Source organism: Grammomys surdaster, unplaced genomic scaffold (genome assembly GCF_004785775.1).
Source record: "Grammomys surdaster isolate TR1022 unplaced genomic scaffold, NIH_TR_1.0 66, whole genome shotgun sequence".
Taxonomy (NCBI): Eukaryota; Metazoa; Chordata; class Mammalia; order Rodentia; family Muridae; genus Grammomys; species Grammomys surdaster.
The window spans coordinates 16,400,475-16,413,245 of record NW_021604568.1 but is presented as its reverse complement, the minus strand read 5'-3'; the positions used below and the strand labels follow the sequence as shown (position 1 = coordinate 16,413,245).

General features: G+C 45.2%; 1 protein-coding gene across 7 annotated transcripts in view; it reads left to right on the top strand.

Moving 5' to 3' along the window:
* Ablim1 (actin binding LIM protein 1) overlaps nucleotides 1-12,771 on the top strand; it is a 205,030-nt gene that overhangs the window by 175,017 nt on the left and 17,242 nt on the right. For 4 of the 7 annotated variants that reach the window (XM_028773231.1, XM_028773246.1, XM_028773264.1 and 1 more), the window contains 3 exons: nucleotides 820-855; nucleotides 3,079-3,208; nucleotides 12,219-12,323. In XM_028773231.1, the coding sequence (XP_028629064.1) occupies nucleotides 820-855; nucleotides 3,079-3,208; nucleotides 12,219-12,323 (271 nt within the window). Of the gene's footprint in view, nucleotides 1-819; nucleotides 856-3,078; nucleotides 3,209-5,346; nucleotides 5,467-12,218; nucleotides 12,324-12,771 lie in introns of all 7 variants that reach the window. The other 3 variants (XM_028773256.1, XM_028773241.1, XM_028773273.1) reach the window with 2 other exon arrangements.

The following is a 12,771-nucleotide window of genomic DNA, read 5'->3' as shown; positions in this document are numbered from 1 at the left end:
AGGAGGTGTGAAGGAAGGCGTGAATGGGGGGTCACAGGAGGTGTGAAGGAAGGCGTGAATGGGGGGTCACAGGAGGTGTGAAGGAAGGTGTGAATGGGGGTCACAGGAGGTGTGGAGGAAAGTGTGAACAGGGAAGTCATGGGAGGTGTGAAGGAAGGCGTGAATGGGGGGTCACAGGAGGTGTGAAGGAAGGTGTGAATGGGGGTCACAGGAGGTGTGAAGGAAAGTGTGAACAGGGAAGTCATGGGAGGTGTGAAGGAAGGTGTGAATGGGGATCACGAGGTGTGAGGTGAGTTTGAACCCAGACTTCACTGGAGGTGAGTGAGCTCTGCAGCTGTCTAAACAGTACTGGCGATGGTGGAGATGCTGGTGCCAAGGGCCTGGGGTGACAGCACTTCCCCTGTTGAAGACAGAGGTCGACCCAAAACAACAGACAGTGGAGGTATGTGATGTGTGGGTCATCACGGGCCTATCAAACTGTCTTACAGTAATTGCTGTGGTTCTGAGTTAGTTAGAAAACTTATGAACAAATTTTACATTTCCTTAGCTGTCCTAACACAGTTATATCATAAACACCGTCAGATATGTAAGGAAAGTACTTCCAACCAGTCCAACAATATATTCTTAAAGCCATGCTTCTTGGATAGGAATATCCCTGAGGCTCCTGGGAACCTTGCTGAGATTTCCCATCAGCCCCCTGTCCACTGACTTAACCAACAACGGAAGGTGACTTGTATGTTTACAGTGATACTTTTACCATCCTCAAAACTAGCAAGGAGTTAGCCTATGCACTGACCTAAAATTCTCTTCTTCTTCCAGTCCCCAAGGACTTTGTCTCCAACTCCATCTGCAGAAGTAAGTATTGGTTGGCCGGATTCATGGGTGGATTAGGAGTGGCTTGGACCATGTCTGTACTTGAAAAGCATATATGTACCAAGAGACAAAAGCATTGATTATGATGCTAGCAAGGATAACTTTATACTCAAGCCAGGACCATATGACAGCAGCACACTTGTAAGGGGGACAAGAGAGTAAAAGTGGCCTGCTCCTGATACAAGCCTGCACTGCTAGTAGGTACAGTAGCCTGGACACATCTGCAGAACTGAAGCCATTGTCTAGTGTGGGTCTCTTGGCCCCTGTCTGTCTGCACTTCTGTGATACAGACTCTAACAAAATTAGAATGATTAGAGGTCATTCTAGCGTAATCTCTAAGCTGAAGCACTTCATAAGTAGTCACCTCTTCTGGACTGATCCAGGTTCCTGGACCTTTTGTTTGTTTGTTTGTTTTTGTTTTGTTTTGTTTTGTTTTGTTTAATGGTATCTTATGGAGCCCAGACTGGCCTGAGCTCACTACGTGGCAGAGCAGAAGCTTGAACTTCTGGTCCTCCTGACTCCATCTCCTGAACATGGTACAGGCATGCACCATGCTTGTTTTATGCAGTGGTGGTGATGAAACCCAGGACTTCCTGTGTGCAAACACTCTACCAGCTGAACTATGCACCAACCTTGCTGGATACTTTTATCAAACTGATCACAGTTGGGGTTCTCTGTAATCTGAGATGGAAAGTCTATGGCATGTTGTTTCAGACAGACTGCTATAAGCAGTGCATAGCATCACCACCCATCCATCCCGGAAATTTACAGCCTTTTGCATTTGCATTTGACCAGCTTCAAAGTGGATGCAGTCATTCAGGTTTGGTGGTTACTTTGTTACAGCCAATTACCACAGACCCAGAATCCCCTGGATGCCTGCTGACAAGTTCCAGGAGCCTCCCTTACTACCCTGTTACTGTAGCCACTGTTAACTCATTCCTTCAAATTCTTACTATGTTGTCCCAGGCAAAAACCTCATAGTCCAGCAAATCCCCGAAGTGGAAAACACTGTTTGAACTCTTTCGGTTGCTTGTTGGTTTTTACTACTGTTTATCATATCTTTGCACAGACAGGTATTTTTTGTGAGTTTGGACATAGGTAATACCTCAACAGCACTATTACATTAGATGAAAGTGATATATTCTAATATCGTTATTCTCCAATTTGTTGAGGGTGCAATACAAAGGTTTGCCCCCGTGGTATCATAAAGGTGCTTCCAATTATTTCCTTGGTCTGCTTCCCAGGCTGAGAAATAGTTAATTATCTTGTTCTTCAGGAACAACAACTTTACATGTCCCCAGCATAGTCTTCAGCACCATGCAGCCTTGACACAGGAGCTTAGTGTCGGGACTTTGGTTCTGGAGCAAACGCTGTATACACCTGCTGCATGTCAGTGTTTGGGTCCATGACTTGCTGTTCCTACTATTTGTGGCTCTGTTTGGGGTACTTTTCTAGCTTCTGTAATAAAACACCCCAGCAAAGCAGTGGAGTGAATGAAGGGCGTGCCAGGGGTTGGGGGGAGGGAGAGCCGATTTTGACGGACAGTCCTTCAAGGTGGGAAGGTCATGACCAAGGACCACAAGGTCGCCCCAGTGATGAACAGAGATGACGCCTGGGGCTCAGTTCTCTGCCTCACTGCTGTTCAGTCAAGGAACTCTGCCCAGTGACCAGGGCCACCACATTGAGGGTGGGCCTTTCCTTCTTCCTTGAAAACTTAAATCTTCCTAGAAATACCCTCACAGACACACCCAGAGATGTGCTTTCCATGGTGATTATAAATCTGTTTAGTTGACAGTGAAGACAAACCATTATGGGGTCTGATGTGGACACACAGTAAAGCCCCAGATCTCAGCCCCAGTGTGACTGTGGGGTCTGATGTGGACACACAGTAAAGCCCCAGATCTCAGCCCCAGTGTGACTGTGGGGTCTGATGTGGACACACAGACCCTCCTCTAGCACTGTTGGCATTTATAGATTTTATACCTTAAATTCTAATAACTGCAGTGACTGCTGATTGTGAGCAGAACATGTTAGCCATTGAGTATCCATGCTCATGAATATTTAATGACTATAACCCTGAATGCTGAACAAAGATACTTATAATGGCAACTCCCCAGCTACCTCTGTGGACTGGGTTTTACTTAGAAATGTCCACTAACTGTGTGGAGATGATTTAGACTCTCACTTTCTCACACCTTCCTGCAGGGTTATCAAGATGTCCGGGATCGGATGATCCACAGGTCCACCAGCCAGGGCTCCATCAACTCCCCTGTGTACAGCCGGCACAGTTACACTCCAACTACATCACGCTCGCCCCAGCACTTCCACCGACCTGGTAAGGACCGCTCTCCCCTGGATCTGTTCCACGTGATAAATATGTATCTGTATGATTTTCTCTTCACGTCATTGGCAGCATGTAAAAAAAAAAAAAAAAAAAACCTGGCTGTTAAATATTTCTAGCCCTCTGGAAGAACAAAGTGTCTGTCTTTATTTTGCAGTATGTCTTTTAAAATGAGTCATTTTATCCTTGGGTTCACTGTGAGCTATCAAATTACATTTTGACATTGACCTGCTGAGAATAAAGGACATTTTTTAAAGAATTGGATGAAAACCTCATTCCCCTGAAACTTAAAACAAAGATCTCTGGAAGAAAATATGTTTTCCTACTTTATCGACATCGGCTGAAGTCCGATGTTAGCCACTGGTTGGAAAGTTTAAAGCCCTCACCCAGGCACTCAGTGACACCAAGTGCATGCATGATGAAGCCCCTTCTAGAGTGAGGCCTGAGAATCCCGCTGGGTAACTTTGAAACCACTTTGAGTCCCAAGAGTTGAAATCAGCCTCGGGAATGGACTGGCTATCCTGCGGTAGCAGGTATGAAGTCCTCTGATCTTTAGAGGTCTCAGTTCCTGAGGCTATAAGTGGAAATCTTGTGTGTGGACCGGAATGGAAGTCCCAGCACAGATCAGAGTCCCCTGAAAAACAGGGTCCTCGAGAAACATCTAAAAGAACTTGTGATTCTATACATCTAGAGACTGCATTTTAAGCTTCCTGCTGCTGGCCAGGCTAATGAGAACAAGCATATGCAAATGCTAGCTTGTAAATAAAATACTCAAGAGTTAAAACCAATGGGAATGGTCAGAATATAGACAGGCTGCCCTTTTCTCAAGGTCACAGAGGATTGAAAGCTACTGGATCCTTCATTGACAGATGGGTTTCTCTGGACAAGGCTGCGATGTGACTCATGGTACAGTGCTTGCCTACCATGTGTGAGGCCCCGAGGTCAATTCTCAGTGACACACATACACACACACTTAAACATATTTTTTAGTATTTATTAAATTATATTAAATGAATGTTTTCAGGATATTCTTTTTCAGGATGTAACTATAGTCATTTATTTGTACTCAGCCATGGGTTTTTATTTAATCTTTTGGTAATTTGAAGTGGCTTTGGTACTATTCTACATGTGACACATGCTGAGACCACTAAATCCTGCCCTGACTTTGTCAGAGTGGCATGTGGCCACAGGGAAATCGTCCTTTGAAAGCATCCTGAATAGCAAAGGAACGGCCACTCTACTAAAGTTGTTCCTTTAAAAACCCTGTCCATAGTGGGCAGGAGAAAGCTTTGTCTCCTGTGTCCTGGCTTTGATGCTACAGTCACAGAACATTCCCTGCCTCCTCTTCCAATGTAGCACACATGTGCAAGAAACCAAGCGTTTAGCATCAAGACATGTTTAATGCCTAAAAGTTAATCCAATCACATATTTGTGATGTTTTGTGTAAACAAGTATCCACCTTGTAAATTCTGGATGCCGGATGGTGTTTTAATTCCCTGAGTCTGGGTTGAATTTTGATGGTCCATTCTCTCTCTGAGCAACTGGATTCCTAGCTCCAGAGTCCCCACCACTGTCAGCATCCTATGTAACTTCCTGGTCAGCTAATACAACAGAGGTTTCCTTATACATAAGAAATAGGAGATAAAACGCAATTTTCAGTGGGATTAGCCTGCGACTAAAACAGAACAAAACAAAACCTTTGTATTTAAGTTTGTTTCTTCAATTTTCTTGACACGACTGTCCGCTGTCTGTCTGCAGTCATTTCCAAGGGTTGATCTGTTGAATACACTTTATAAAAGCAGCTGTTGAGTCTGTCTATGTGCTGTGCTCAGTCCTGGTGCTGTGTAGCTGGCATTATCTTGACAGTGTCCCGGAAAGCATGTTCAACAAGCCATTTATTCCCAGAGATTGACTCTGTGTCCACTAGGGGCTGTCTGCAGACTCCGCCCTTGGCCTAGCCCCTCCCACAGGTCCGTTCCTAATCCTCTTGCCTTCCTCCTTTTTCAGATACCTGATTAACGCTCTTCACGTCCTTCCCACCTAGGGCACCTTCCCTAGCTCCCGTGTTAATTTCTTTCTTCTTTTCTGTTTCCACCTCGCCCTGCCCTGGTTGGTTGGTTCCCCGCGCACAGAGCTCTTGTCTCCTGGTGTGCACAGGTGGTCCCCCCTGCGCCCCAGCAGCTTCAGCTCCACCCACAGCGACTCCCGTCCCAACCCCCCCTTCCGACACCACTTCCTCCCCCATGTCAAAGGTAAGGAGGCAGGCCTCCAGGTGGCAAGTGCCTGGCCTGTGTAGTGGAGATTTATTAGCTCCCGGCAAGGCTAATAAGGTGTATCTCCAAGAGTTAGAGCCTCTGAGCTTCCTACCCATCAGCATGCTTGCCCGCGTCCTCACCGCCTCTAACTGCAGCCTTAGAACTGGCATGGCATCTCGCTTTCCAAGAGATGCATCGTTTCCAAGAGCTCTGTATAAAGCTATGGGGGTGTGTACTTAGAAACTAAGATCTCTCTCCTGCCGATTAGAAAAATATATATTATTATTTTGTCTTTGTATGCGTCCTTGGCAAAATATAATATATACATATATACATGGGTGTTTTCTTGGGTTTCATTTGTGATATGTTTCTGCAAAACACAGCAGGATTAAAAAATAGTGAAAAGTTGTCTTCATGGTGACAAACCATTGGCAGGTTGTGAAAGGTCTTTTAAGTGAAGAATCCCCAGAGAGTTGCTAACTTCCTGTGTTGTCTTGATTTGAATTACATGAGCCAACAGAAAAAGCAGGAGGTGGAGGCAAGCACGGATCTGAGAATGGTCATCAGTGGTTCTGTGTCCCCAGTTCACAGCGCCTGCGCATCTGCCTCTGCTGAGTAGCTAAGTAGACAGAATGCTTCTCTAGGTCACTCTTGAATGGCTGACTTCTGAAGTGTAGATGTACTAGGAATTCAGTGTGGAGTTATCACCGGCTCAGTGGTTAAGCCATTTTCTGCTACTGCAGAGGACCTGGCTTAAGTACCCAGCACACACATGGCAGCTCACAACCAGTTTGGGGGTGGTGCTATTGCCCTCTACTGGTCTCTGTGGGTACTGCATGCACATGGTACACATACCTTCATGTAGACAAATCTGCACATAAAGATAAGTTGCTTCCCCCCCCCCCCGAGAAAGAAAATGATGTGACTGAAGATATCATTTGCCATTAGCAAAACTTTTGGGGTAGGCACAACACTTTCCAGAAGTCTTGACTGGCTATTTAAACTAATTATTGTTAGTTAATATGGGGGGGGGGTTTCTATATCTGAGTGTCGTGGTTATTATTTTTTAAAAGAATTTTTATATAACCATAAATTACTGAGAAAAAGCTTCAGCTATGTATTTTAATGAGAGCCTCATATGGCAGTTTTCGACCAAATCAAGGTAAAATTTCTCATTTTGACCCATTAAAGTAGTACAAACTGCTTTGTCTGATTATGATGCATTTGGTCTTTCAGAACGATGCTTTTTCTTAAATAGGTCTTTTAAAATCACACAACGTGTATACAAAAAGCACAATACCTTGGAGAATGTCAGTGGCCCACCTTGAGTCTGGGACACTCACATTTTGGATTTAAATATCATCTCTGTCACACAGCTATGTGACCTTGAACTGAACTTTATCCTTTTAAACACTGTCTCAGGTATGAATCATAAGGATGAGGACTGTCTCCTGGGCCATTAGGTGTATGAGATAAGGTGTCCTAGGGTCAGTGTGCAATCATGAGCATGGTGGTCAGTACTTTTGGGTAGCTCAGGCTAGCTTCAGACTCCCTATGTGGAAGCAAATGACTTTGAACCCCTGATTCCCTTGCCTTTCCCCTATGGACGAAAATCACAAGTCTGTGTGCCCAGACCCCGTTTATGTGGTGCTGAGGATCAAATATAGGACTTATGTGCACATTTACAGATTGAAACACATCTCTAGACCTTAAAGTATTTTTTTTATTGAAATCATCCCACATACTCTTCAGAACATTCCTGTGATGTCGGCCTAGTCAGGAGAGCTAGGATCAGGGTTGCTGATGAAGTAGTTGACCAAAGGCTCACAACTGGGAAGAGCCAGAGCCTGGACTAGACTGCAGGCCTTTCGTATCCAGAGGGATTTTTCCAGATTAGATATGCTCACTTTGGGATAAATCTGCATGTACTCTAAATGTGAAAGCAAAATTTTAGCCAGAAAATTGCATTCTTGTTAAGGCTGATAGAAAGATTGTTTCAGTCATTTAAATAATAAAATTACGAAGAGTTTGCTCTCCAGTAGAAACATCAAATAGTTACAAAAATTGTATTAGTTCTATGAGTCTCAGTGTCAAAATGCAAAAATCTGTTCTTTCTGTTTGAGTCTGCATTTGACATTTAAATGTAGTCAGATGTCACAAGTTTAAATTATAAAGGGAAGCGGACCAAAAGGAATTAGCATGACCTTGACTTCATACTTAAAAACGTTTACTTATCGCTTTCGTTTTTTTATTAGATATATGCTTGTATTTAATTTATATGGAGTCGTTTTCATACATGAAATATAACAGACACAACAGATTGCCCTCAGTTTTTAGATCAGATGAGATTTTTGTTCAAGGTTACAGCTTTGAATGCCTAAGGTAGTGAGTGACTGGCTACTTCCAGATCCTCCCAGGAATCACTTCTCAGTTATTTTGAAAAGCATGTTCCCGTGTACATGGGAAACCTTTCCCACCTTTGAGGACTTCAGAATGGAGGGAACTTACTTGTTGGAGGGACTGCACCATAAATATCTTTCAAGTGGGACATTGTCTGTGCATTTTAATTTTTGTTTTCTTTTTTGAGACGGTGTTTCATGAAGTAGCCCAAGCTGGCCTGGAACCCATTATGTAGCCCAGGCTTGCCTCAGCCTCCTCTGAGCTGGGGTTGTAGGCAATCAGCCATCATGCCTGACTTTGCCTTACTTTTGATCTTGTAGCTTAGCTGGCTACCATGTGGTGGTGGTGGTGGTGTGGGGTTCTGTTTTAATACGTATGCATCAGGGAGGCCTCACAGAAAGATGACCATCCCAGGAATGCATGACTAAAAACAGAGCAGGCCTTTGCCACTCAGGCAGTGGGAGCCCACCCTTTGGTTGGTCAAGTCTACTTCCTGGGTCTCCTTTCTGACACATGCAGCCCAGGCCCCTGGGATTCACTGAGTTGGAGACATTTGCATGGTATAGAGCTGGCGGTTCTCACAGCCTGTGCCTGCTTCACTGACTTTCCCATCCATTTTCTCTGACAGCAACCTGACATGCTCTGAAAGGTCCCTCAGCCTTGTGGTCTCTTTCTGTATTGGAAAGTCCTGATTGGACCACTCAGACAGCTTCGTGCTTAGAGATCAGCAGAAGCCTGGGCTCTGTTGGTTGCCTTTCTTGTCTTCCTTCTGCTTTTAACGTCTCCTGGACATTGCACCCCATGCTCAGAAGGCTGTGATCAAGAAGGCTACATAGATCAAGGCTGTTTGAAAGGAATCTCTCTTCCTATGTCATACATCAGCAGCTCTCAACCCGAGGGTGGTGACCTCTTTAGGGGTCAACCGACCCTTTCTCAGGGGCACCTAAGACCATTGGAAAACACAGATATGTACATTATGATTCATAACAGCAAAATTACGGGTATGAAGTAGCAATAAAAGTATTTTGTAGTTGGGGGTCAGCACAACATGAAGAGCTGTGTTAAAGGGTCCCAGCGTTAGGAAGGTTGGGAACCGCTGCTTTAGATAGTGCTCCTATGAGGTAAACATATACTCATCGTTACCTGAAAATAGAAGAGACGATCTTGAAACTCTGTCCTAAAAATCTAGAGGCTGCCGGCACTGAGCTCCACCCCAGACCGTCATAGTTTAGAAGATGAGCGACCGTCCTGAGAGCCAGGCAGCACTCCAGCAAGCTCGCCCCTTTTAGATTTAGTCACTAACGCTCTCATGGCACAAAGACAGAGAATATAGCGGAGGAGGAAAATGTCTGGATCAGATAAAGAGAGAATCCTGTGAGTGGTGGTCTCCTCAGGACTAATGGCTTGGTTTATTAGACTGCCAAGGAAGCCGCTAACAGTTTAGAATGAGAAAAGTAAATGTGCTAGTGGCTTCTTTGCTGAGTTAACTGAGATCACTGAAAACTAGCCTGTGGACAGTGATGACAGCGCATGTGCCTTTCAAATGGGATGCTTTCTCTTGCGCATGCGCTTACCTTGCGCATGCGCTTAGCTTAAGTGCTAAGCAAAACAGAGTCTGCCTTAGAACAGCCATGGTTGTTTTTTTTTTTCCCCATCCAAAGTGGAATTGTGGTTTTTAGATTTTGTTTCATTTTATCTTTTTATGTGCATGTTTGGCCATGTATGCATATCTCTGTGAGGGAGTCAGATCCCCTGGAACTGGAATTCCAGACTGTTGTGAGCTGCCACGTGGGTGCTGGGAATTGAACTCGGGTCCTTTGGAAGAGTAGACAGTGCTCTTCACCACTGAGCCATCTCTGCAGCCCAGAAGTCATCATTTTGAGTGTCTATTTTATTATTAGAATTTTACAACTACCCCAATAGCTCAATTTTTTGGTAGTTTGTGGCCTTAGAGATTGGAACATTGTCTACCAGATAACGTATTCCCTCATTGAACCACTGTGGTGTGTGAGTTACTGTGAATTCTTATGTCATAGAGTTTAGAGTCCCAGTTCTGGTAACCCAATGAGCCAGGTTTGGCCGCCCATCCTAGTGCCCAGTGGAAGAGGTGAGCGGTGGTAAAGGCACAGAGGAGGTCTGATGGACACATTGGGAAACACTATGCAGAGGGTCCAATGACCTCTGAGCCCACCTTTGGAATCTAGCAAAGCTTTAGGTTAAGGCAGAGGAAGGCCTTATCGACCTGGTTACTACGCATATCTTGTAGCTATTGCTTTTCCTATTTCAAGACAGTGACATTTTACTTCATGTCTGTTTTGGGGTGACCTAGAAATGTCTGTCTGTACTGAGACATTTAAATACTCAGCCCATCTGAAAGCCCTGGCAAACAACTTCTTTCATGCGTTGCTAGCCAGATTTGGGACGGCTTGATTTGAAAAAGTTGGCCAAAGCTGTTTTCTGACAATCTATGATTTCCTTGACATAATTAGCTTAGTGGGTAGAACACTCGACTGGAGTATACCAAAGGCCCCAGACTCAATCCTGGGGCCTAAAATAACAAACAAATATGAAACATTTATACTACAAAGGCCACCACCAAGCAAACGAAAAGGCAGCCTACAGAGTGGCTTATAAAACTGAAAATCATATTCCTAGAGAAGAGAGTTGAATCTTGAATAAACACTTCTAGAAACAGAAGTGAAAGCAATTCACATTAATAATCTCACAGTGAAGGGGCAGTTCTGATGCTAAGGTCCTGTTCCCCAATTGGTTCATGATCTGTCAGTAAAGAACCCATGGGCCAATTGCTGGGCAGAAGGGATAGGTGGGACTTCTGAGTCCCTGGAGGCAAGAGACAGATGCAAGGAGAGGAGAGACAGAGTTTGCCATGTTTCAGAAAGAGAAAAGCCAAGCATCCATGTGAGATCTTGGGAGGAGGTACGGCCTGTGGCTGCTCCTACAGGCAGGCGCTTGGTGATGTTTAGCAGGGACTAGATGTAACTGAGCAACTAAAGTTTAGGGCAACTGGAGAGGTGCAAAGATAGGAACATTGATAAGGCCACGCTTTTTCAAATAGGAAATAAGTAGCGCCTAGCAATTGCATCAGAAAGCAAGTTGAAAATGAACAATGTGGGTGTCTCTGTCTTTTATCCGTGGATTCAAGGGAAGCTGCGTGGGGGCTGGTAGCACAGCCTATTCCCGGAGCTTAGGCAAGGTAGCAAAAGTTCCAGACAACACCATAGCTTTTGGTAGTCCTCGGTGTTCTGCCGTGTTCTATTAGGACACGAGGCTTGCTCAGATGAGCTCATTTCCTAGTTTTGCATACGTTCTTCCCTGCATTCCTGTGGACAGAAGGGAAGAAGGGTGTGACTGTGTGTCCCTGTCTGTACTTGAGGATTTTGCAGCCAAGATCCAGCCCTTCATGCCCTACGAACAGTGTCTCCTCTGAGGACAGCTTTCGGTGCTGTAACCTTGTCACAGGCTAGCCCGTGATATCCTGGATTTCTCGACCATTGCTTCCAGCTCACCTGGGGCCCTTTTCTGTGCTCTAAGGAGCTTCCTGAAGAACTGACAGAGCCTGAGTTTCCTCTCTGAGCTTGTACATCAGTCCTGTGAGTGTAGCAATACCTGGGTAGGGAGATCAGAGAAGCAGAGGTAGGAATCTCTCTCCTTCCCTGATTTGTGTTGGTCATGATTGGATGTTCAGTTAGTATGTTAGTGATTGATTCGTTAGCCAGAGAGAGCAATGGAAAGAGAGATCTAAGCAGTCCCTGGGTGTGTGGCAGGGAGGGTTCTGACTCCATCTGTATCTTTGAGAGCAGGGTAAACAAACCCAGCCTGCCATGAGACCGCTTTATACCATGAGGGGAAGGACTGAGTGACCACCAAGGCACCTACCCTTAGCCTCAAGAGAAACATATTCTAATGGCCAGCCCCTCTCATTGTGCCTGAAAGCAGTCCTACCTGGAGCTGGGGCCTGCACATCCCACCCACCTACACGTTTGGGATTTAAGCACCTGACAACTGGTCCTGAATCAGCAGCCAGTGGTTTTCCCTCCTCCCACATACTTAGCATCTGATCGGTTTGTGGAGACCTCCACTGCATGCCATTGGAATGGTGCTTCCCTGGCTGCTGGCTGCTTTGAACCTGGTTCTACCCGAGCTCAAATCTCCCCTTTGGAAACTAAACCTGATGCCACCCTTGCAAGTCAAGTTGACAGACTGAGTTTGTTTCCGTTGTTTCGCCCTCCTGACGTTCCCTTCCTGCAGCTCCCTGTGTTGAGTTTTGATGCCCTGGCTTTCCTTTACCGTCCTCTCTCATTCTGTTTTCTCCATTCTTCTCATTGGAGGCATTGAGCCGTCCAGCGGCCGGAACTCCCCTCTCCCTTACCGGCCCGACAGCCGCCCTCTAACTCCAACTTACGCTCAGGCCCCTAAACATTTCCATGTTCCAGGTAGGAGCTGACACAGTGTGTCTTGGTGTCCTGTCACGGTGTAGAATGTAGCTTTGTTACCTCGTTTGTCTCCATTTCTCATTTTTCTTCATCGAGATACACACGGTCGACAAACACTAAATTGCAGGATCTGGCCTTCCAAAGGGTCTATATTAAAATTGATGGGATCAAACTGGAGGCTTACGTTTTCAATGATTTTTTTTTCATGGCTGGGGATTAAACCTGGGTGAATGCTCTACTGAGCCCTCTGAGACTGGGAGGCAGAGAGGGTAACGATCAACAAGAGTGGCTGGGTTTTTTGCTTAAGATTTTAACTTTTATAATTGTGCCTTCTAGGATGTCAGATTGTGGTTCACTGTCATTAACAAAGTATCCTAAGAGCCATGGAGCTATATTCTCATCCTGAAGACTGAACTGCATACTCCTTAAGAGTTGTAACATTGTCTCA